The 22,460-nt window shown below is 45.4% G+C and overlaps 2 protein-coding genes across 4 annotated transcripts; one reads left to right on the top strand and one right to left on the bottom strand.

Annotated features, from left to right (window-relative positions):
* Positions 1-3,974: 3,974 nt before the first annotated feature.
* Positions 3,975-12,104, bottom strand: syncrip (synaptotagmin binding, cytoplasmic RNA interacting protein). 2 transcript variants are annotated; one of them, XM_070849348.1, is made up of 11 exons: positions 11,983-12,104; positions 11,172-11,331; positions 9,419-9,537; positions 9,030-9,251; positions 8,384-8,560; positions 8,037-8,172; positions 7,261-7,466; positions 7,012-7,161; positions 6,473-6,594; positions 5,972-6,353; positions 3,975-4,192 (listed from the first exon to the last, which is right to left on the bottom strand). In XM_070849348.1, the coding sequence occupies exons 1-11, from the start codon at positions 11,983-11,985 to the stop codon at positions 4,151-4,153; spliced, it is 1,719 nt and encodes a 572-aa protein (XP_070705449.1). In that variant the 5' UTR covers positions 11,986-12,104; the 3' UTR covers positions 3,975-4,150. The 2 variants fall into 2 exon arrangements, with proteins under 2 accessions (XP_070705449.1, XP_070705448.1); XM_070849347.1 differs by lacking the exon at positions 3,975-4,192 and having other exon boundaries at positions 5,052-6,353.
* Positions 12,105-12,793: 689 nt separating this feature from the next.
* Positions 12,794-22,306, top strand: bub1 (BUB1 mitotic checkpoint serine/threonine kinase). Of its 2 annotated transcripts, none has more exons than XM_070849212.1 (24): positions 12,794-12,967; positions 13,100-13,159; positions 13,713-13,854; positions 13,951-14,147; positions 14,813-14,853; positions 14,949-15,025; positions 15,107-15,156; positions 15,374-15,558; positions 15,708-15,826; positions 15,943-16,418; positions 16,685-16,725; positions 16,810-16,929; positions 17,031-17,141; positions 18,006-18,084; positions 18,273-18,351; positions 18,562-18,739; positions 19,014-19,080; positions 19,572-20,398; positions 20,552-20,652; positions 20,821-20,982; positions 21,066-21,223; positions 21,314-21,491; positions 21,576-21,682; positions 21,907-22,306. In XM_070849212.1, exons 1-24 carry the CDS (start codon positions 12,945-12,947, stop codon positions 22,103-22,105), a joined length of 3,777 nt encoding a protein of 1,258 aa, XP_070705313.1. In that variant the 5' UTR covers positions 12,794-12,944; the 3' UTR covers positions 22,106-22,306. The 2 variants fall into 2 exon arrangements, with proteins under 2 accessions (XP_070705313.1, XP_070705312.1); XM_070849211.1 differs by having other exon boundaries at positions 14,946-15,025.
* The last annotated feature ends 154 nt before the right edge of the window (positions 22,307-22,460 follow it).

Genomic DNA, 22,460 nt, shown 5'->3' with positions numbered 1-22,460 from the left:
TTCCGGTTTGGCGATTTAAGAGTTTTTACAAATTTACAGCGAGAGAAGAAGAAAATACTGAAACATTCATCCAGCGACCTGTTTACCATTAAAACAACATTTAACTTTGATTCATTTCATCTGAAGAACAATTGTAAGGTTAAAATATATTAATTTATATTTACTTGACTCCTTGTTTTATTTTAATGACCTCTTGACAGAAATTAATTAATTGGCATTTGTGATTTTGGCTTTATTTTAGGATTATTTTATTAATTTTAGCACAAAAGTAAAACTGATGGGTGAAAAGTTTGGCTTCCTAAAACTTTTCCAAAGTCAAATTCAAGCATTTTAAAAGCATTTCAAGGTGTATTTTCAAGGTTTCCCAGCACCTTTATACTGAAATCAATTAGGCTCTCTCAGACTTAATTTATTTCTTCATCTAAAAAAAACTATCCAATCAGATAGCAATTAATTAAATTAATGCGATTACAATTTCAAGCATTTTCAAAAACCAGTAAATGCCGTACAAGTTAATTGAAACATAAACCTTGAAAAAATAAACAACCGGCAGTACAATCAAATACACGACCCCGAATCAAAGTCAATAACTTTATTAGAAAAATAGGTTTAACTCACCTCGCTGTACAGTATAAAACAATTCATTTGCAAGAATGCAAACACACTTGTTAGCAAAAAAACAAAAAAAAAAAATCATTCTTGACTCTTACAATTGGTGATCCAACAGAGTCAACACTAGTATTAAAAATAATAAAACGTTATCAGGCTCTTTTTCACAAACCCGGTAAAAAGAGAAAGCTGCACAATCCTTTCTGAACTGGAAGAATGCTAAAAAAAAAAAAAACATGAGTCTGACTCAAGACACTGCGTTTCATGGCAAATGTCACAAAAAGGCAAAATAATTAACGGAAAAAAGAAAACACTACGGCGCACTAATGTTTAAAAAGAGCTTAAAGGAGAAATCCAACCTGTTTGTGACATATGAGGCCTTCCAAAAGGTACTTGCAGTAAACTCTGATTTCCTACATTTCCCAGAATGCCTTTCACCACCACCCCACAAAAGTGCTTGGGAACATAAATATCGGTATCTAGCCATAAATCACGTCCCGTACTGGGATGCAGAAGCTGATCTGTGTGACTGCTGAACACAAAAAGGTAAAAAGTACTCCAATCTCCAGACACCAAAACCTGACAGTAAACATCTCACGACATGTAACAGAAGCTGATATTTTACATAAACACCATAAAATACTCAAACCAACAGTAAATGTATCCTATTTCTACATATTCTAGTATCTAAATGACTGGTAGGTACAAAAAGAGTTGGAATTGGTCCATTAGATTGTCTCAGTGCTATTAAGAGTCTGACAGCATTATGGAAAGGATCCCTACAGAGAGAGACCTGGAAGACCCTTTCTGTTCAGCTCTCTTCAAAGCCACCAGACTCCATTGAGAAAAACAGTAATTTTACCTCATAGAAAACCAGAGTCGCAAATCTGTCGCTGCCTCAATCTGTTAGTTTGTTTTAGTGTTGTCATGTGACTTCGGGGTTTAAAAGGACTTGAACAGATCTGAACAAACCCTTTAAAACTCCAAAGTCACAAAACGACAAAAAAAACAATGTCGCACAAACTCCTGTGTCCTGTTCTCTAAAATCCCTGTTTTAGTGAATGTAGTCTGGTGTGTGCTGTTTGTGGTTAAACCAAAAGGATCTTCCAGGTCTCTCTCTGTAGGGATCCTTTCCATGATGCTGTCACACACTTAGAATAACACTCTGAGCCTGTCAGTGGCTAAAACTGGTGCAGTTGCCCCAAAGGATTACGGCTTTGTTTGGTGGCTGCTGGCTGAGGTGATATACTGGACCAATTCCAACACTTTTAGCACTTAACAGTCATTCAGACACCAGAATAGGTGAAATTAGGGACCAGGTTTAAAAAAATAGCTTCAGAAGAGAGCTGAGAGACTAACATGATGTTGGCTTTTGGGTTTTCATTAAATTTGTTGACAAGAAGAAAAATACAGAATAAAATGAAGGTGAATATTTATTGTTGTGGGCTAAAATCCCCAAATCCTCCTTCCGCTCCAATTTAAACATGTCAGGATGGATTTGCTCCTTTAATTCTTAACATTTTGACTTCCAGTATAATGTGTACACTGATAGTGAAAAGACATGACGCTACACCAGTTTACTCTACAGAGAATTTGTCACAACTACATATATGGCATGATAATCAGTCTACAGTGACGTACAAAGTGAAATGTATACTCATGCGTTTGCAATGAAAGCCTTTTCAATGCCATGTTTAGTTCGATTCCTAAAGTTTTCAGGACCTGGAAATGAACTCTCGTTCTTCCAGACCAGCTCGGAGCCTCTGAATAAAAAGGCAGCGTTGTTGGATGTCAGCGGTCGTTCGCGTTAAAGACCGACGCGGATGTTTGTGCAGAGCAGACGGCCTGAGACATCACTTTGCAAACACCCTTACACCGATGGGTTCAACACAGAAACAAAAAATAAGACAAGTTTTCCCACTGTGGAAGACAAAGGATGACTGTTTCCAGGCATTTAAAGGGCAACTTTGGTGTTTTTACATTCAACATGGACCCTGTTTGTACTTGGCCTGGTGTCTAAACGACTGGTAGGTACTAAAAGTGTTGGAATCGATCCAAGAGCTCGCTTTAGCTGACAGCCGCCACTGTTAGTGGACCTACTTGGATCAGGTCCACTAAAAGTGCTTGTTTTAGCCACTGACAGGCTCAGAGTGTTATTCTAAGTGTGTGACAGCATCATGGAAAGGATCCCTACAGAGAGAGACCTGGAAGATCCTTTTGGTTTAACCACAAACAGCACACACACCAGACTACATTCACTAAAACAGGGATTTTAGAGAACAGGACTCAGGAGCTGCTGCTCTGCTGCTGTTTCGATCAGTTAGTTTGTTTGTGTTACACAAATACTGTGCTGGATCTGAATGATCCCTTTAAAACACCAAAGTCAAACAGGAACACAACAAACTAACCGATGCAGGCAGTGGTACACCAGCTGCTCCTGTGTTCTGCAAAGTAAAATTGCAGTTTTTGCCAATGGGGTCTGGTGTGTTTGAAGAGAGCGATATGACAGCTCTCTGTGGGGATCCTCTCCTTAATGTTAACAATGATCTGAACTAATCTTGAGGCGATCTGCTGGACCGGTTCCCAAACCTTTTGTATCCACCAGTCACAGGGCCCAGGGTTAAAAACACTGAAGCTACCCTTGAAGGTTTTACAAAGAGAAATTACAGTCATAGAACAGTTTTTGTCTGTAAACTACATCATCACTCAGCTCATTTATCAAGACAGCGAGGCTTGTTCAGGCTCATTTCAGGAGGACCAGCTAACACGCCTACAGCAGCTGTAGCCTACGTCAAGTTTCAGCTGAGAACTAAAATTCATTGAGTGCTCTGTTGTTGACTGTGCATATCTCTGAGGTGGAGCAGGGCAGGGCAGGGCAGGGCAGGGCAGGGACGGGGACGGGGAAGGGGAAGGGGTTTCTGGGGCGGGAGGGTCGAACCCTGCCTCGGTTTACTCAAGTACAAGACGGGGCAGAGCAGGCGAGTCCTCGAAACTGAGGTAGTTAACGGACCCTCGGTGGCTTAAGTTCTTAAAAGACCCATTTTTCCTGGAATGCCCGACCTTCAACAGCGAGTGATCCCGCCTCAGCGCTACCTCAGATAATCGTAGATTATCACGTCTAGTCCATCAGAAAGATGTAGTTTAAAGAACTCAAAGAAACAAAAATTAGCATCAAAGTTCCACTAAACCACTCCAAACTTAAAGGAAAAAAAAAGTGCAAAGACTTTTCCAGAAGGATGTCCATCGTGAACTCCTGCTCAGTAAGTCTCAAATGGCGTATTTGGGACTGGGGAGTGCAGGGGCAGGGGCAGGGGAGGGGGCGAGGGTGGTGATAAACTTAAAAAGTCAACTCTTAAAAATAAAAAAAATAAAGAAAAAAGCAAGCTCAAGGTTTGCTCCTCTGATTATCTTCGATCGTGGCAGCTTCAGGAGATCTGCTCCTTAAAAAGGCTGGAATACCATTGGACCACTGAGTCAGGTGACCTTACCATTCCCATCCACTGGCAGCCTGCAGTGTGAGACGCCACACGCTGGTCAGTCTTCATAGCGACACATCAGGACCGGCCTCGACCCCTTTTCCCTGCTAGTCAGGTAACAAAAGGAAGCAATTAGAGAATGGAAAACAGCATCATGTTACATCTAAACACACACATCTACTGCTGTGTCCCTCACACTCACACACACACACACACACACACACACACACACACACACTCAGCACATATAAACACACACGTGTAGAGGGAGAAAACATGAACATTAGAAGACAAAGCATTCCCTCTGATTTAACATGCACATGTCGATGCCTTAACGTCGGCCTGGTTTGGATCAATAAAGTTAAAACTGTTTTGAGGCGCAGCAGGTGGACACAGACAGGCAGAGAGGAGGAGGAGGAAGAGGAGGAGAAGGGAGGAAGAGGGAGGAAGGGAGGGGTTAACAGCAGCCATTATATCTCTAAGAGCAAACAGAAGGAAAACACTACAAGCGAGTCATGCACGGCAGTTATCTCTCACAACAGCACGACATCAAACCTCCAGATAAACATGCAAGATTAGTATCCAGGCCTTCAACAGCTAGGTAGATCCTTCTGGGACAAGGAAAAGCTTCACTTTGAAATTACGAAATCAAATTGTGCTTTTATCCTCCTCCTCCCCCCCCACGAGTAATAAAAGGGGGGGTGGGGGGCTTGTATGACAGGCTTGTAGGAGGTGGGGCTCACTGTTGATGCTACACTGACAGTGAATTTCGGACACCAATTTGTGAGACATTTACGTTTTTGGACATGAGGAACTCATAAGGATGGAGTATGTCACTACACATACAGAGCACTTGAGAGATGCCGACTATAGAAGTAGGTGATTTGGAATTTGATGGCATGCAAGGTGACACTGTAGCATGTGGCCAACATTGGCAAACCTTTAGTCCATTTTCTTCCACAAGGAGCCTTAAAATTTGAAGGCAATTTGAAGAGAGAATTTGCCGAAACATGAATTTGCAACACAATTTGAAGTTTTGTACACGTGTGCGTGTATGTTTATTAAAGCAGACAAACAGCAAAGAATACAAGCCAAAATGTAAAGCCAAAAAATAGGACTACGACGGTCCTTTTTTTTTTTTCTCTTTTCAATAACAAGACACGCATTACTTTGTGACAATACAAATTGTATTTTCATTTGTTTTAAATACATGTTTAGGAGACATATGCTTTGTTGCTGTTAGCTACTTAAAACATGGAAACCAGAATCTCTAAAAACATACATAAAGCTATAGCCAAATAGACAGCTCGAGCACATATTTTCATCTAAAAATTTTTTTCAAACGTTGTTATGGAAAATCTTTTAAACGACCATCTTTTTTTTTTTTTTTTAAAAAAGGAAAAAAAAACAAAAAAAAAAAAGGGAAAAAATAAAAATAATAAAACCAGTTCGCCAGAAACAGGTGGGAGTGTGACTACTGTTTGAGTCCAAGCGGATTATTAAAATATGTACAAAAAGATATCTTGCCAGATGTCACCAATTTTGAGGAAAAAAAACGCAGGCAACCGTATGGGATTGAGGGCCAATCAGATCAAGTCTCTAAATAAAAAGACAAAAACAAAAACAAACACGTATTTTGTTATCAAAGCCCTACTGGTTTACTTCCACTGTTGCCCAAAAGAATCCTGATAAAATTCCTGGTTGTCGGATTTGTAACCGGAATAGTTACCAGAATGATCACCACCTTGGAGCGGTTGCTGAGCAATGGGTTGAGAGCCCCAGTTCTGATTATTGGTCTGGCGACGCTTGGAATCTGGCTGGTTGTACCCATCAGCTTTGCGCTTTCCTCCTACATTTCCACCGCGGCCACCCCGAGCACCACGTACCCCTCCTCGCCCTCTCGGCTGCACGCCTCCTCTTGCTCCCCGCCCGCCACGGCCTGGTCCGGGTCCGCCACGCTGGGAGAAGTTGGCCCTGCCCCTGGGTGCCCCGGCGCCGCCGCGTCCTCTGGCCGGAGAGGATCCGCCCCGGGAGCCCCTGTTGCCGCCCCGCCCCCGTCCTGGTGCCTGGAAGTCGTCGTACCCGTAGTAGGGGTCGTCGTAGCCGCCGCGGTAGTTGTGATAGTCATAGCTGTAGTAGTCATAGTAGTCCTCGTAACCGTAGTAGTCGGGGGGGTAGGCGTAGCCGCCCCGGTTGCCACCTCTGCCCCGGCCTCGGACAGGAGGAGGCATATGGGGAGGGGGAGGGTAGTAGTAATAGTCATCGTACCTGAAGAGTGCAAAAGAAGGCGAGGAACAAGAGCAGACAACAACACAGTGAGCACGGCCTCAGAAAACGGCGTCTGATCGGCTTAAACATCAGACCAGAGCTGCGGAGACGTTCCTTACATTTGTGTTTTAGCCGCTTGTCTCTGGGCTTTACGCTCCTTCCTCTTCTGATCTGGTGGTTTGGCAAAAACAATCTCAATCGGCTCTCCCTCCAGCTCCTTCCCGTTCATTTCTTCCAACGCCTGAGAAAAACAGCCACACACACGTCAACATCTCTGCTCGTCTTTTGACAATCAATTTATAATCGATATTCGAGCAGAGAAACTGCAGCATCTGATACCTCATATTGATAATGTGGAAAAACTGCACAACAGGGTTCAACACCTGTGCAAAAATCTAATTCAAGCACTTTTCCAGCACATTCCAGGTGCATTTTCAAGGTTTTCCAGCACCTCACAGTTGTGGTAAATTAAGTATAATCAGTTGAATTTGGCTCTCTCACTTTTTTGATTTCTTCATCCAAAAAGTGAGCTGAGTCACAGTTTATTATGTAATTGGACTTTTCAAATCATAAAGAACACTACATTAAAAATCAAGCACTTCCAAGGATTTCCAGCACCTGTGGAAGCCCTGAACAGCGAACTACAGGAGGTCGGTACCTTCACTGCACCGTCCCGCTCCTCAAAGTGGATGAAAGCGTAGTCTTTGAGCTTCTTCACCCGCTCCAGCGTTCCAAACTCACTAAAAGACTTCTCCAGGATCTCCTCTGTGACACCATTGGCAAGGTTCCTCACAAATAAAACCTTCACCTGGAAAACGGACAGAAGAGGTCAGAACTCACGTCAGCAAAGCGTGTGGACACATCTCAACACTGTGGGATCACCATCCCTGCTTTAACACAAACTGACCTTGGCCATGACCTCTGGGTCGGGGTCTTCGATGGGGTCGGCCCACTCTACCGTCACCACGTTGCCCCAAACCTTCACCTTGCCGCTCATTAGCCGGCGGCGAGCCTGAGCCGCCGTTTTGTGGTCTTCGTACTCCAGGAAGCAGAAACCTCGGTTCTTCTTTTTGTCGTCGGGTTGGTGGTACAGTATGACATCACTGAGACCCTCTGAGAGCAAACGGAGAAACAAGACGTTCAACCTGAATGTCTGTGCATGGCTCCATTAACAATTACAAACAAAAAACCAACACACTGCTGTTTTACAGATCTGTAAAATGTAGCCTCTACCTAAGATGTGTTCATTCCTCTGATGCTAAAATCTATTTTATTATTATTTATATTAGATACCTGTATTTCTTATATTTTGTTTAAATCATTTCATCAAAATGTTTGGATCATCAGCTTTCTATTTAGCATTTCTGTATTCTTCATTTTAAAAAGAAGATCAGTGCTGCAACAATTAGTTGACAGACAGAAAACTCATCAGAAACTAGTTTGATAATTGACAAATCATTTACATAAAAAATCTAAAACGTGCTCCTCTTGTAATAGAATAAATATTTGGGGTTTTGGACATTTTGTGGGACAAACTAAGACATTTGATGAGCTCACTCTCGGCTCCAGGATATTGTGATGGACATTTCTTACAGACCAGATGAAATCAGTAACAAAAACAATCTGAAGATGCAGCCCTATCAGAGATTAATGTCAACGCAGCAGCAGCAGGGCGTTTCTTACCTGTGACTTTTGCGAACTCTTCAACAATCTGCTCCTTTGTTTTACTCTTGGGAATGGAGCCAACGAATAGCCTGTTGTTGGCAACAGATATACACACCCCGATGTGTTTGCCGGGGCGAATCTCATGATTATTACACTGTAAAAAGAAACCAAAACACATCGACCATTTGTATGACGGCGACAAATCCAAAGAGTTCGGCTGCCTCCAACTTTTTCACAGCAAATCTAAAACTCTAAATCTAAAGAACACAGAGGGAAGTTTTCATCTGCATGCTGATTATTTTGTTTGCATTCTAAACTTGTGGTTTACTGTGAGTGAAGCATGTCCCCACCCCCAACAAACCTACCAGCTTCACCGCCTCCTGGGCTGCTTCTTTAGTGCAGAACGTGACGAAGGCGTAGCCCCTGTTCAGGCCGCTCAGGGGGTCCATCATTAGCCGGAGGTCCCAGATAGGCCCTGCCTTCTCAAAGAGAGGAACCAGCTCATCTTCGAACAAGTCGCGGGGAATCTTCCCCACAAATATCTTGGAAGGAACACAAAACAGAAACATTCACAGACAGTTCAGCAGGAGGAAATCGACAGAGCCACAAAAAGATGTGATCTTTTCTACCCTAGAAGTATGAGGAAATAGCAATGGCTTCGGGCGTTTTAGGATTTAACTCTAGAGTGGCTTCTTATATATTGACTGAAGACTTTAGAGCTCACGGGAACAAACGGGTTCAGCCCACATGTATTGAACTAAAGGAAAAACAATTCCCTTCGTACCAACTTATGCAGTCCACTAATCCATTAGCAAACATTTAGTTTTCAGCAACATCTGAAGCAGCGCGCATAATATTTCAGAGTAAGATCCCAGGAGGCAGTCTGCCCGTACTGCTCGATGTGTAGGAAAAGTATCAGGACGAGAAGTGAAAAAATTCCAGCACTGTTTTTCTTTAAAAAGATCCTGGATAAGTGGCTCACACTTCGTAACACAACCCGACAAAGCGTACCTCTGTTCCAACGGTGGGTTGGGGGCCTGAGTACACCTCCTCAGGTGGGGGTCCGCCATACTTTCTCTGGCCTGTTGTTACGTCAAGTGTGTAGTTGGTTCTGTCCAAGAGTTCTTTGATTTTAGCCTCATCTGGTCCTTTCGTGGAATCTGAAACTTTAGTCCCTTGTTTCTCCCTCTGCCTGTAAGTCTTCATTACCCCACACAGAAAGGCACTTTTGTTCTGGAGGAGAGAAAAGCCGGGTTAGAAACTTTGACAGTTACTTTCCATGCTGGGTGATGGGACAGCACAAATAAAAACACATTTCTAAAGTGATAATACAGAACACAGGCTGTCCAGAAACAGCATTTTCCCACAGAGCCCTCAGTCGTTCAGATGATTAAACTTACTTGCACATGTGACAGATCACTCTCTTTGAACTGGACCAGCACTTGCAGGGCTCCCTCCTCATTGAATTCTTTCAAAGCTTCAATAGCCCTTTCGTCTAGGTCACTATGTGCTACTAGTCCTGATAAACACAAGAAAAAGATGCCAATATGGTGTAAAAAAAAAAAAAAAAAAAGGACAAACGTGATCATCTGAGCAGGTTAGCAGCAGAGAATGTGTGACTCATGCAGCTTGAAGCAGTTGCACAATAGAGGCTTATTAATAATAATAATTCGTCTGTACCAGAGGGAGCCGAAGAAAACGGTAGCTGAAGGCTCCGATTATGCCCAAGATTCATTTTAAAGTTTGCTGATATCTTACAATCCCACACAGTGCCAAGTTTCAGTACAATTAAACTCCGGGACATGAAGCAAAAATCAGCTGGCACAACCGAAACCGTCAGCACCAAAGGTCGGAGTGAGCCCAACATTACATTAAAACCGTCCTGCAAAACACTTCAGCAAAACACCTTTTTCTGTTAACCACCACCGTTTCAGTTTACAGCCATTTCAAGGTCGTTCTCTGGATAACTCAAAGAGGACAATTCACCTGCTGCAGCCTGGCAGCTGCTCTTTTGTTTCTGTGTGCACCACAGTACCAGCAGGCCGTCTCTACCTTCCTTAAACCCCGTATGGCCTCACCCATCCTTTTACCCATTCAGCCCGCTTTCTATACATAACAGCATGACAACACTTGGGCTGAAACCTGAAGCAACTTGTTGGCTTACGAGCAAAGGGGGGTACTGTTATGACACAGAATGGGAACTATTTTATTGATTTCGGTGGGGGAATCTGTCCCTCGTGACTTCATCTACAGAGGGATCTGAACGCTAGGTAACATCTACATGATCTTGTGTCACTGAAGAAGAGATGCACGCTGCGAAACCCATGTAACCCTGCTCCTCAACTGATTAGTTTAACAACCTTTAACTATCTGTAGTTATTATCTGATTATACTACAGAGGAACTGACTGCAGTGGGGTTTCATTTCCCAGGTCACTGTTGTTTTGAGCGATCAATACTAAAGGGTCAGTCTGGTGATATTCTATATTCTACTTACTGTAAACAAATCCAACAATATGTTTGTCCGCCACTCGATACTTTGACCTCCCTTCCCCATCTGTGCCAGCTCCAACCCCGTTAATAAGCATTTAATGACAGCTCACAGTTTTTGTAGTGTTTTTCCCTGAAAGGTCAGCACACTTTAATTTGTAGTTAATGCTGAGGCTAGAGTTAACAGCGTATTTATTTTCAGCAGCGGATTAAATCCACAGTTGGCTCTAGTGAGGGTTTCTGGCAGCAGGAAGGTGTGTGTGGGACCAAATCAAAACAAACCACAGTGTGTGTTCTCGGGGTAATGAAGGAATATGTCAGCGCAACAGTGCGGCTCACTGGTGTGTTTTTTCATAGCTTTGGGGCAACAATGGAGCTCTGTGGCTCTGAGGAAGAAGATATGCCCGGCTTTAGACACATATAAATCACTTCTAGAGTTGGTTCTAGTCGTGTTATGGTTTGTTGACATTAAGAGAACTACAGGATGTTGTCAGATTTATCCTTTAAAGAAAACAAAAGGTACATTATAAATAAGACTAGAGTGTCCTTGATTACATGCCTCCCATCAGCTCTGTTTTGAACAACGTGTTGGTGCCCTTATGTGCATCTCAAAGCAGGTGCAGACCAAAACCAAAGTTACAACACAGCGTGAGAGTTTGCTTACCTGCTACGTAAAGTTCATCTAGCTTCTCAGCAACTTTCTGAGGTAAACCAGCCTCCAGTAAAGCTGGGAAGTGTTCCGACTGGGTCACCGCCGCCGTAGTGTCCATTGGCTCCTCCGTACCGTTCCCGTTTACATGATCTGTGGCCATGTCTCCAGACATCTGTGCACATGGGGTTGTTGCAGAGTTACCAACAAGACCGCAGTGGTTACAAGAGAGACTGAAACAGCAGATTAAGTGTCCGGTTTGGCGCCATCGACACCGGACAGCGTTGACAAACTGTAACGTTAAGAGATGCTACTGCGGGGACCACGGCACGAAAGTGAAACGTTTGGATCAGACGTTTGACCAACTTTAACGACCGATACTCACTAAAAAAAGACGAGTGCAGATCACCAAACTACCACTACGTAAAATAATACTCCAATACTACACCCAGCGGGTTTTTAAACACCCACCACGCCTCTGTTAGCTAGCTAGCTTCGCTGGCTCGTGTGGATCACGGGCCCCCCGTCTTCGCCGCGCGCGTGGAGTTGAAAACTGAACGTGGATTGCGTTAAAAATAAAACTCAAACAAACTACTTCATGGTGTTTATTCGTATATTCATTTGGCGCACCTGAGCCATGCGCAACACATCTGTTTCACCGGCCGTCAATCAAAGCGGGCCCGTTTTTCAAAATGCCGGTTAGCCGTGCAAGCGAGCAGCCCTGTAAGCTAGCGCTGGCCATAACACCAGTGAGCACGGAGCACCGACTCTGCCACAAAACACAGCGCGTTTCCGTCCTACAGCGGTCGGACCCGTGCGTACATACCATGCAACTCTAATCTTGGGTGCCCGATACCGATCCGCCGTGTTGAAGGTGCTTCAAATAAAGGAAAATATTCACGCCGGCGCTTTTCAGGTTGGTTTCTTTACTCCCGGTGAAACAAAATGGCGGCCGCGTAACGTCGCGAGCTCTGCTTCTCGCCTGTATCTACGGGGTTTCTCAACCGTCTTCTCGCGGGCTGCTCAGTTTACACACATCCGGTCCGGTGACAGAATTGATCACAAATATAAATCAACCTTCACACTTTTTAACAATAAAAAATGCTTCCGGTAACTCATTCTACCGCCATGTGTTAACCTTACCTGGCCGAAGGCGAATTTTAGCCTGTGGGTTGCTGCTTTTCATATACATCTTCACTCACACAGTCTCTGGTCTTCACTGGCAATAACGACCTTTTACTGTATTGTCGACACACCCCTGTACATAATCTGTATTAGCAATTTTTTTCTATAGACTACAGGTGTAAATCAAACATTGCACATTCGTTCGTCTTCAGTAAAAATTGAATTTTCTCTACAAAAGGGGCTTTTATTTTGAAAACATAAAACGGAAACTGTCCCATTGAAACCGGAAATTAAATAAACAAGTGGATTATTTTGTGGTAAATATTTGATTTTATTATGTAGGTATTTTATTTAGATTTCTAAGAAATAAATTGATTAACCAAATCTCCTCCTCCAAAATTTTATCTTTACTACACTTTTTTTTTTTGCGTCACACAATGTGGGCGTGGCCTCCACTACTCGCGTTGCTATTGGCTGAGCGCGAAATTTCAAATGCAGAAGGAACAGCAGCTTCTCAGCGGATAGAAACAAACGTAACGGTGCAAAGTTAGCCGACTGATCAGTAAAGACAACTAATAAGTGACAGATAGATCGATAGTTTGGTCGGAAACAACACTGGAGTTTATTTACTTTTTCAGGACTTTTTTTTAAACTCAATGCGAAATGGATATTGCCAATTGTTTACAGTAAGTCAGCGCCAGCTAACGTTACTTTAACAGTAACTCCATGCTAGCGGTTAGCATTAGCGCTAAGAATGTATGGCTGGATTATAAGTAATTTATAAAGATTATTAACTTTGCGTGTTCTTATTCTCTCAGGTGCTTTGAAAGCAGTTTGAGCTCATATACAGGAGACGACCCACTGGATCCGTGGGACAAGTGAGTGATCTAACTGGTCTAAATCAGAATTAGCTGTTGTTCCTCATCCACATTACAGCTGATCTGCTCCATTCATCTAATAAATCCACTGTTTCAAGATACACAGGTTATACAGAGCTCAGAGTGGTGTAATATAGCTATATAACTATTATTATGATATTTATTGCTTGTTTTGTGCTATGACTGTAAGTGTTCCTCACATATAGTATCAGTTCCTTTATTGATCCTTCACAGGAAATTACTTTGTCATGGCAGCAGAACAGACAGACAGACAGACAGACAGACAGACAAGACAGACAGACAGACAACACTTAAGGCACAAAAACAATAGTAAAAAAGGAAACATTATATGAAAATGTAAAATAATTACAATCTAAAATAGAATAATAAAACATAAGACTAGTTTACAATATAAAAAAATAAAAAGAAAGAGAAATATCTGTGATTTCTTTCCAGATATTTTCATTCCTTTGTTAGTATTTACTGTTTGTCCAACAGAAGCATGTCTGACAGCTGGCAGGACTAATGCACATGTCCCTGTACATGCTCGCAGGTTTGTGGAGTACCTGGAGCAAAGAGTACCTGCAGATGGAGGCAGCGGGATGTCGCTGGTGTTTGACAATCTCGTACAGAGATTTTTGAATGTCGAGCGATACGCGAACGACATCAGATATGTGAACTACTGCATCAGATGTGTACGTGGCACTAAAACTTTGCATTATTACAAAGTAGTCGCACAACCAGGGCCAAGTCTTACATGAGCATTTCTTCATTGTAACTCTGTCTTGCAGGCGAGTTACTATTCAGACCCCATTGCGCTGTACAGCCACATCTACAGCAAAGGCATCGGCACCAGGACTGCCGCCCTCTACGTGGCCTGGGCACAGCAGTTTGAACAGAAGGGGATGAACGAACAGGCTGATGCCGTGTACCTGAGAGCGGCGGAGAACGGAGCCCAGCCAGCCGACACCATTCTCAATGAGCACAGGTAACAGCAAAGAAGTCTGACATACAGGTACAAGCACAGAGCTGCTGCCAAGGGGAAATGTCTTAAACTGCAGTTTGGGTTTTCATCTGTCTAGATTCTGTTCAGAGTCTCAGAACCACACCGTCTGTGCTCATTTTAACGCCATCAAGGGGAAACAAAGAGATTATTTTGACCAGGGTGTGTTAATCTAGCTTCAACCAGCTTGTTCACACGTAGGAGGATATCTGTGGGCTTGTAACAGTCTCTCAGGACTGTGGATGATGTTACACTGTGCACATCGACACATTTGAGTGAAATATCAAAGTGCATTTGTACAGATGTTTGTGTTTATATACAAAAGATGAACTCTGGGTTGTAAATTCAAGGCGCAGATACAGATTTAAATCACTCTGCGTTTATTTGTGCATTGTGTTTTACCAGTCACATGCTGCTTCCTGCATTTGTGAACGTTTCTGTGTGAAAAGGTGGGAAAATGATCTCAAAAGAATCCACACACACACACATTGGTGGAGATTCATTGAGTAATCCCTCATCGACGTACAAATGATGACGATAGAAGTTGTAAATTAGCAGCACACAGATTTACAGCTACAAATCACCTCATTTACCTCTATGATGGTTTTTATGAGTTACAACGTGCTAAAATAACTAAATCTGATCTGCAGGCAGTTTCAAATAAGAACCAGAGGCCAGACGCCAGCGTCAGGTAAGAGTGGGTTTACTCGCTTGTTTATTAAAAAGTTTAAATTTGTTACCATGTCAGCTGCTAAATGTTTGATTTTTCTGTTTTTTCTAAAGCAGGAAGTCGGAATCCTTTGCAAAACTCTCATTTAACCAACCAGCTGCCGTCCCACAGAGAGCCCGGGGCTCAGAACAAGGTGAGTGTTTCTCTGAATTTCCACTTAATGACCCCACTGTCTGCTTTTAGATCCACTAATGACCTCCGTCATCTGTCACAGGCGTCTGTGGACTGTCCCCCCAAACCGGCCACGCATAAAACCGTCATAACGTAAGTTACTGTCAATACATTACTGTTTAATAAATTCATTCATACTGACGTGACAATAGTGACAATTCTGATTTAAAAATGAGGCTAAATAGATTCAACGTGGTGCTAATGTGTAATTATTATTATTATTATTATTATCAGCACTAAAGTCCAATATATAAATCAGTGTTTTAGAAGCTGGAGGTGATGATGATTCTCTGGTCTCTTTCCTCCACAGAGTCTCTCGCTCGGAGACTTCGGGGGCGATTCCCTCCAGCCAAGGCTCCGGCGTTCAGACTGTGTCGGCGTACATGACGGACGAGCTTGTTTGTGAAGGATCCGAGCTTTGCTTTGAGGAGGTCCGAGCAGAAAAATACTTCCGAAAGCTCCGGGAGAAGCAGGAGAAGGAGCAGAGGGAGATCGGTGAGTTTTCTAAAGCTTCTCTGAGATGATTCAGGGCTAAAAACGAACCACAAATACTGAGAGAAAAATAATGAATTGGCCAAACTCACAGGATGTGTTTTTATGAAGTGATTTTTGTTGTAACGTGTTGTTGTTGTGTGTGTGTGAAGCGGAGAACAGGCTGAAGGAGGAGGAGGAGCGCATCCTGACCCTGAAAAATATGCTGGAGAAGATAAACCAGGACCTGGAAGCCTGTGGAGGTCTGACCCGCCAGCCGCCATCACAGGGGGTGAGACTGTCATGGCAACCAGATGACACCCCATTAAACATTTGAAGGAGGAACACGACGTCTTTCAGTGGATTAAACCTGAATCTGAACTCCATCCTTTGTTTTCTCTGCTCCAGCTGTCTGTAGTGGAAACGGCCCCCGGCCTGAACCCCCATCCTACCCAGCAGTCCTTTGGCCGTCCTCGACCCTCAAACCGCCCGAGCAGCAGACGCTCTCTCGGCCTGCGATTACACAACGAGCCGGCGTTCATCCACGAGGCCGCCGTCGCACCCGAACCCCCTCGACAGCAGGACGACCCCGAGGCCGCTGACTCACTCCCTCTGAGCTCAGAGGCGTCCTGGCGTCCCTCCGCCCTGCCTGACAGGAGCGTCCATTTACCAAATCCTGCTCCGGCTCCAGCGCACACAGAGCAGGCGGCCTCCGCCCAGACCTCCCTGGGTCCCTGGGTCCCTCAGTCGGTCCAGCTGCCCGTCGCCTTTGAGCAGATGAACCTGTCGCTCCACAGACCCGCCTGCGTCTCTGCTCTGAACGCCGATGTTCAGCCGGGCGGCTCGGAGAACCGCCGACCGCTGGAGCTCAGCGCCGCACACCAGTGAGTAGCTTCTGCTCCTGCTGCTCTACACACGGGTCACCAGTGTTGGTTTCAGGCTCGTGAGCGTTTGGATTTTACTGTGTAATTCTGGAGCAGAGGATTTTAAACTCTGAGGGGAGAGCGAGAGGGCGGGACGCTGCTGCAGCTGTAACACAACTCGATGAGGCCACTTACTTTAAAAGCCTTCACAGACCTCTGCTGCAGTTTGTTCCTGCTCACCTCACTTTTTTAAGAATCACTAAACTCTGTGTTCTTCTCCCTCTCAGGGTTGTCGCTGAGCCCCCGGAGCCCCAGGAGAGACTCAACAGTAAGTAAACCAGCCGTTCACCCGCTCGCCCTCCAGCCTCCTGTCGGTGTTTTCAAACCGTCTCTTTGTCTGTGTGTCCGTCAGTGTCTCAGGGAAGCACCGCCAACCTGTCTCACATCACTCCCAACACCTCACTGGGCTTTGTTCAGGCCACCCCGTCCAGGGTGCTGCCGTCACCCACCGTCAACACACGAGAGGCACTGGGTGAGCGACCAGGCCGTGCTTCTTTATTATCCACTCTAGGTTTCCTGTGGTTCGCCGTGTGCTCCCAGTGAATCATCTTTAATCTGGTTTCGTGTCTCCAGATGTGATCATGGACATGTTCCAGGCCCCGACCCTCCTAGAGGACCCGTTCAACAACACATCGGTGCTCCACACTGCTGAGAAGGACTTTGCTCCCGGACACCCAAGAAATGGTAAATCTGTCGTAAACGGGTGTTTTATTCTGACTTTCTTCTGGAGCTGTAGATCAGCAACTAGAATTAACTTGATTAGTCATCTTAACATCATGACTTGTTGGACAAGAGCTCATAATGATTTTTTTTACATGTTTTAGTGTCTAAATGACTGAGGTACAAAAAGTATTGGTACTTGTCCTGTAGATTGAAACAGGCTGCAACGAAATCCTGTAGGGAGAGCACACCTGATTAAGGGACGTCCACTAAAAGGTACCACTGCTTCGGTTGGTCAGTTTATCTGTGTTACACAAATTAGTCTGAATCAAAACTAACTCATTACAACACTGACTGATGGAGGCAGCAGCAGAGCAGCAGCTCCTGTGTCCTGTTCTCTAAAACCCCTGTTTTAGTGAATGTAGTCTGGTGTGTGTGCTGTTTGTGGTTAAACCAAAAGGATCTTCCAGGTCTCTCTCTGTAGGGATCCTTTCCATGATGCTGTCACACACTTAGAATAACACTCTGAGCCTGTCAGTGGTTAAATCTACTGGACTAATTCCAAAACTTTTTGCACCTACCAGTCAAGAGACAAGATTAGGAAATGAACCAAAGTTGCCCTCTAAGTTAGAAACATCATCCCGCCTGCTTTCAGTGCTGGTGAACATGTGAAACTGCGGCTAAAGATGATTTGAAATTTGCAGCCTCACAGATGAAGATGTTAACTGATTGTTATGTGCAGTGGAATCCATTTTTTATTTATAATTTATTTATAGAACAGTCTATAAGATACATATTTGCAGATAGATTCTGAAACTGCTGGTTTTAGTTTCCCTGCAGCTTTCAGCCTGTCAAATAAATTCTCCTTTGATTTCCTTTGTTTCGAAGGTGCCGTCTCCTCTTTGGCTAAGCCCCCGACCACAGCGTTCACCATCTTTGAGGACAACGCAGACAAAGAGAACGGCAGGTAAATACGGATCCTAGATATTTGCTCTAAAACTAACCTGTAAAGTCTGCACGGTGATATCTGGAGTTTAACTTCCATCCAGCAGAAACATCTTTAGTATTCTGACTTATTTGATGCTTTGCTGTGATTCTGTGATGGAATAAGACACACGTGTGAATGACGTTCCTGTTCTCTTGTTGTTCTCTCAGTGTTGCTGCTGCCTCTGTGGTTGAGAAGTTGAAACCGGTCCGAGCTCTGGCTGAGATCCCAGTGTCCAGCAAACCTAACGTGAGTATTGAGGTGTGGAGATTTAGAATAGAACAGAAACTAAACAGCAACCAGTATGATGATCCACTGATTGTTCCACGTTCTCTGATGTGAAAATATTCTGCCTGTCTTGTTTTTTGTGTTATAAGAAGTTGAATGTTTCTGGTTTTGAGACAAACGAAGCATCTCAGTTTTATTTTAACGTTTGTCGCCATGTGTTTTGCCGACCAGGACACTCCTCCAGACCTGATGCCAGACGAGAGCACCATGTGGGGCGCTCGCTACAACTCCCTCAACTCTCTGGACGCGTGTCCCAACAGCACCACCGACTTCGCCATGCTGGCTCAGTTCGTCTCCACGCCGTTCACACACAAGAGGCCCCTCAGCGGCAACTTCTACCAGGACCAAGGTGCACAACCTGCACCCACACACTGCACCTCCTCATGTAGTCTTTAGCACCCTTTTGTCAGACAAACATGCAGGAAAGTTTAGATTTGAGGAGCTTTGGTTACAGAATGATGGCCGACAACAGAAATGCTCCAGAGTCTGAGATCTCAGGTCAGGGAGTTTAGGTTTGATCAGGTTTGACTCTGATGTTCTCACACACAAAGTTCATCAAGTTATTCCAGTTCACTTATTATTAATCATGATTAATTAAAAACTAATGCTTTTTTTCCCTGAAGAGAACAACGGTGAAGGTGGTGATGCTGACGATGATGCTTTTGTCAGACGTCAGACGAAAAAACTCAGGTAACCAGTCTGCTGCTGCTCGATCCTCAGGTCCTCAGGGTATCAGCTGATTTAGAAACCATTCAGGGCTCCTATTAGAATATGTTTACATGCGGATGGATTCAGGTTTTCAGTGAGCGGGACCGTCGGCCACACACACGTTTACTGGAAGATGAACAGAGACAGAGAGAAGATGGTCTTATTTCAAAGTTTAAGGATCTCTAGGGACACTTTTCTACATAAATATGCACCTAAGAGACATTAAAAAGTGAGTTCTGCATGTCTCCTGTAAAAGGACCTGACAAATCTAATTAGTTGTTTGTAAGCAGAACTCTAATAATCTTCCACTAGTTCAGAGACTAATGAATAGTGTCTTTTCTTGAAATGCACCTGTTGGGTATCTTGAAAGAGCTGGAACTTAAATTTGACACCGTCCATGTGTTGTAATCTCATCCTCAGCTCTGTGACACTTGTTCTCTCCCTCCTCTTCCTCTTCCTCTCCCCCCCTTCAGCCCCATCATGGAGCAGAGTCCAGCTAACGAAACAGCCGTCAGTCAGCTCGTTGCCTCCTCTGACAGACAGGGCACCATCGTGGGCGAAGGTCTCTCCACAGCCCAGCACTGTCTGACCACCTCCTCCGTCACCATGGTGCAGCCCCCTCCTCCCACCGTGCTGTCCTTCAGAGACCAGACCATGTGTCCCACCGACTCCTCCATCCCCAGGACCTCGGCACCCAGCTGGGAGGTGTACACGAGCCCCGAGCAGCCTTCCAAAGCGGCTTCTCTGACCTCACGGCAGCCAGAGGGTTCGGTCGGACCCAAGAGCGAACCTTTTACGATCATGGAGGAGCTGGAAGAACCCTCCAGCCCAGAGCGAGTCCAGAAACAGGCCTGTGATGTTCCCATGAGCCCGGAGTGCGCCGTCAGACCCGACTGGCTGGCCATCACGAGCCCCGAGGTCACAGCTGAGCCGGACCTGGACGCCTTCCTGAGCCCTCGCCGCCTCTGTAGAAGGGATGCCGTCCCCGACAAGAGCCTGGACGTCCCCATGAGTCCAGAGCAGCCGCAGCTCTGCGCCGACCCGCCCGTGAGCCCGTTCGGCGCCGAGGACGAGCCCATGTCGAGTCCAGACAGAGGGCCGAGGCAGAGCGCCGACGTGTCCATGAACGCAGCGACGCCAGCCAAGACGGGCGCGGTGCAGCTGCTGTCGGATCCCTGGGACGGCGAACTGATCTGTAATCTGCTGTCGGCGCTCAGGCCGCCGCTCACCTCTCACCCCCGCTGCATCACCTGGCAGTGCAACGTTCCCAACATCAGCCCAAAGAAGACCATCAGCATGGGTACGGAGAACAGCTGCCACCGCTCTGCTCGTCATTTTCCTGAAGCTAGACTTTAACAAACTGTGCAGCAGTTATTGAGCCACAGTCTTATTGGTCAGTTATTGATTCCCATCAGAAAAAACACTGTTGACTTACACATTTTCCTCCTGACAGGAAAAGCGTCGCTGCGAGTCGACTGTGTCCTCGGAGAAGGAGCCTTCGCCACGGTGTACCAGGCCACTGACCCCATGACCTCAGAGAGGATGGTCCTGAAGGTAACACGGCGGCGAATGTAGATAAAGACCAGCAACATTTGTGTTCATGTGTGTCTGCAGCTAAATGCTGAAAGAGACACATTTAACACCTGATGTGACCTGGAGAGAATATGGATCCGGTCAAAGAGAGAAATTACTTAAAATCTCGTCTCATGTTTGTCGCTGCAGGTTCAGAAACCGGCCAATCCCTGGGAGTTTTACATCAACACTCAGCTGGACGCTCGGCTGCAGCCCGACGTCCGTCACCTGTACAGCAACATCCGCTCCGCCCACCTCTTCCACAACGGCAGCGTGCTGCTCGGCGAGCTTCACAACTACGGCACCCTGCTGGTACGTGTCGCCTCAGAGACTCTCTGAAGGGCATGAAGGGAACATCAGCTCTGTCTCATGTCCAAATGTTCCTCTCCTCCCAGAATGCAGTGAACATCTACAAAATGCTGAGCGACAAGGTGATGCCTCAGCCTCTCGTCATCTACTTCACCATCTGCGTGCTGAACATGGTGGAGCAGCTGCACAGCATCCGCGTCATCCACGCCGACATCAAGCCCGACAACTTCTTGCTGGGAGAGAGGTGCCGATCGGCCTCATCGCCGCTCTACACGCTACGTATTCACTGCAGAGCCCCCCCCATTTAAACCTGTCTGATGTCGCTGTCTGCCAGGTTCTTGGAGAACAAGTGCTTCGAGCCGGAGAACGTGGACCACGGCCTCGTCCTCATCGACCTCGGGCAGAGCATCGACATGGAGGTTTTCCCAGGAGGCACCGCTTTCACCACCAAGTGCCTGACGTCAGGCTTCCAGTGTACCGAGATGCTCAGCGGGAAACCGTGGAACTATCAGGTGAGAGAAACGACCAGTAAATCCAGACGGCAGTGAAAACCCCAGTGAAGACATTTTAAACTGGATCTCGTGTCCTGTGTTTAGACGGATTACTTTGGAATAGCAGGGACCGTCTACTGCATGCTGTTCGGGACGTACATGCAAGTGACGAACGAAGGCGGCGTGTGGAAGACAAACGGTGTTTTTAGAAGGTAACTCCTCCAAAAGGTTTCTCTGATCCAGATTGGAATTATATTTCTACAGTTTAAACAGACCTGGACTGTGGGTCCACATGACATTAAAGGATAACATAAGGATAACAACTAACCCCGTTCTTACATATTTTGGTGTCTAAATTACTTGCAGCTCCATAAAATGTAACAACAACTGCACCTGATCACAGTAGGTCCACTAAAAGTGTGTCTGTGCTCCACAGGAACCCCCACAGCGACTTGTGGCAGGAGTTCTTCCACACTCTGCTCAACGTGCCGGACTGCGGCTCCCCGCCGAGCCTGCGGAGCCTCCGGGACCGACTGGCGTCCGTCCTGCAGCAGAACTACAGCAGCAAGCTGCCCACGCTCAAGAGCCGGCTGGTGGTCCTGCTGCTGGAGAGCCGCAAGGCCGCCCGGAGATGACGGTGCCGAGGAGGAGAGCCTGACGCAGACCTGCTCCGGCTTCATCTTTATCTTTAAACTTGTGTGAAGTGTCACTGGAGGAGCATTTGTAAATATAAAGAATGTACATTGTTAGTTTCTTTTTTTTTTTTAATTCTTTGTTTGACTCCTGGAAGCCGTGACCATTTTTATCTGGCAAAGAATAAAATTTTTGTTAAATTGTGATGATTCTGTTCATTTGCTCCACAGATGGTGAAGTTATTATGATCCAGCTGTTTGATGTGATCATCGCTCTAAATGGTTAATAATAAGGTTTTTTTTACATGTTGAGACTTGAGATGTTGAGTAATCCTGTGGTTTAGGGTGTGAGGGGGGG

This window comes from Pempheris klunzingeri, chromosome 18, assembly GCF_042242105.1.
Source record: "Pempheris klunzingeri isolate RE-2024b chromosome 18, fPemKlu1.hap1, whole genome shotgun sequence".
Classification (NCBI taxonomy): Eukaryota; Metazoa; Chordata; class Actinopteri; order Acropomatiformes; family Pempheridae; genus Pempheris; species Pempheris klunzingeri.
The sequence above is the reverse complement of the archived record's forward strand: the minus strand, read 5'-3'. Positions and strand labels throughout refer to the sequence as shown.